The following is a 2,313-nucleotide window of genomic DNA, read 5'->3' as shown; positions in this document are numbered from 1 at the left end:
ATCTGTGCCCTTCCCTACTTCTTCTTTCTCCCTCCCCTTGTCCAGTCATGTTGTTTCAGAGCAACTTATCTGAAAACCAAGCAAACAATTATCAAAAAACCCCAAAACAACCCCTTTTTGTCTCTGTTTTTCTCCCAGGCTGCCTCAGTTTTGCAGGGAGATGGCTCAGCACCAAGGAAATATCAACAGCATCGTCGCCGCTTTCTACGTGTGCACCAGAAACGATGGTGACTGCAGCCCCCTGAGCAAGGAGGAGCTGAGGCAGCTCATTGAGCTGGAGTTTGGGGATGTGATGGAGGTGAGGATCAGGCCCCACATCTTGAGTGGGGAAGCTGGAGCTCATTGAGCAGGAGTTTGGGGATGTGATGGAGGTGAGGAGCAGGTCCTACAGCTTGTTGGGGAAGCTGGAGCTCATTGAGCAGGAGTTTGGGGATGTGATGGAGGTGAGGAGCAGGTCCTACAGCTTGTTGGGGAAGCTGGAGCTCATTGAGCAGGAGTTTGGGGATGTGATGGAGGTGAGGAGCAGGTCCTACAGCTGGCACCTGCCATGGGTGTTCCTCCTGGCTGTAGGGCTGGGATCAGGAGTGTGAAGGGTGGGTAGATCCATCTGCTCCCGTGTAGGTGTGCAGGACATCTGGCTCCCTGGGAAAGGCACAGATGCCTTCAAAGCCCAGGTTCTACAGGGAAGAGGAGAGGTTGCTCATTCTCCCAATGCCAAGACCATTTGTCTCTTTACAGAACCCCCAAGACCCCAGCACTGTCAAGAAGGTGCTGTGCTTTCTGGATGATGACAGCAGCTGCAGGGTGGACTTCAGTGAGTTGATCAGCCTGGTTTTCCACATGGCCAAGGCTTGTTACAAGCCACTCCAGCACCACCAGGCACTGCAAGATGGTCAAGAGCCAACAGGGCAAGAGAAGGCAGGTGGGGAGCTGTCACCGGGACCAGGCACAGCAGGGAGGGTCTCCTACAACCAACAGGTCCATGAGCAGGGTGTGAACAATCAGGTCGAGGACACTGAGACACAGGACCCAGACAAATATCAAAGCCAGGAGGGTGAGACACAAGAGCAGGACAGGGACACCCATCAAACCCAGGAAGGTGAGATAGAGGAGCAGGACCAGGACGACCATCAAACCCAAGAGGGTGAGACATCAAAGGAGGACCGGGACACCCATCAAACCCAGGAGGGTGAGATACCAAAGCAGGACCAGGATTACCATCAAACCCAAGAGGGTGAGACATCAAAGCAGGATGGGGACACCCATCAAACCCAGAAGCATGAGACATCAAAGCAGGATGGGGACACCCATCAAACCCAAGAGGGTGAGACTTCAAAGCAGAATTGGGACACCCATAAAACCCAGGAGGGTGAGACAAGGGAGCAGGATCAGGACAATCATCAAACCCAGGACAGTGAGACACCAGAGCAGGACCAGGACACCCAACAGGATGATGGGACTGAAGCATCAGAAGGGGACCCAGAGAGAGGTGAGATCCTGGACAATGCAACCCCAGAGCAGGACAGAAATACCTATAGGGCTGAAGAAACTGAGACACCAAAACAGGATCCAAAAATCCACCAGGCTAAAGAAACTGAGGCACCAGGACAGGGTTCAAACCATCATCAGAGTCCAGAGATGGAGTCAGAAGAGCAGGACCTGACTTGTCCCTCTGAGACACGAGGGAGAGACCCAGACAACAAGACCCAAGTCTGTGAGGCCCCTTGGCAGGACCCCAATCCTGGCAAGACCCAGAAGCTGCTGCCCCCACAACAGGATGCAAGCCCCCGTCGGGATCCCAAGCCCTGGGGAACACATCATGAACCAGCTTTCCATCCATTCCCTGAATCCAAGGTGCTGGAGAAGGAGCACAGTGGGGCAGAAGCTCCATCTTGTCCAGCACAACAGCAACAAGATATTCATCAGCAAAGACAACCTGTTCTGGAGCAACAGCTCCTCCGCTCTCTGTATGAGTGGCCAATAGAGCAGTAAAGGTTGAAACAAGCCCCTGTCCAAGCAAGGCCATTCCACCCTGTGAGGAGGTAGATTTTGTCCCAGTTCCACTCTGGTTTTTGCATTTCTATTTGTCACATCTTGTCCAATTCTTTATGACCCTTGAGCTTTGTTCCCCTGGTTTGTGTAGAGCTACACATGACTCGAGACCTTCCCTCTTGCTCCACGTTGGGCTGCCTCAATAAAACTCAAAGCAAAAGAGCACAGTGTCCTGGTGTCTTGCTATAAATATACCCTTGGCCCAGCTCTGAGCAAACAGTTGGGGTGACATGATGACACGATGGATGTTCCTTGCATGAT

General features: G+C 52.8%; 1 protein-coding gene across 1 annotated transcript; it reads left to right on the top strand.

Moving 5' to 3' along the window:
* Positions 1-160: 160 nt before the first annotated feature.
* LOC104530476 (repetin-like) lies at positions 161-1,992 on the top strand. The gene is made up of 2 exons (XM_010175069.1): positions 161-298; positions 739-1,992. Exons 1-2 carry the CDS (start codon positions 161-163, stop codon positions 1,990-1,992), a joined length of 1,392 nt encoding a protein of 463 aa, XP_010173371.1.
* Positions 1,993-2,313: the final 321 nt, after the last annotated feature.

The sequence above is a fragment of the Antrostomus carolinensis genome, unplaced genomic scaffold (genome assembly GCF_000700745.2).
Source record: "Antrostomus carolinensis isolate BGI_N321 unplaced genomic scaffold, ASM70074v2 scaffold25390, whole genome shotgun sequence".
In the NCBI taxonomy this organism is placed as follows: Eukaryota; Metazoa; Chordata; class Aves; order Caprimulgiformes; family Caprimulgidae; genus Antrostomus; species Antrostomus carolinensis.
The sequence above is the reverse complement of the archived record's forward strand: the minus strand, read 5'-3'. Positions and strand labels throughout refer to the sequence as shown.

Excerpts from the sequence above, each read along its gene's own strand:
- LOC104530476 (XM_010175069.1), top strand. The coding sequence starts at position 161 with ATGGCTCAGCACCAAGGAAATATCAACAGCATCGTCGCCGCTTTCTAC. Across the intron at positions 299-738 it reads AGTTTGGGGATGTGATGGAG|AACCCCCAAGACCCCAGCAC; the intron begins GTGAGGATCAGG and ends GTCTCTTTACAG.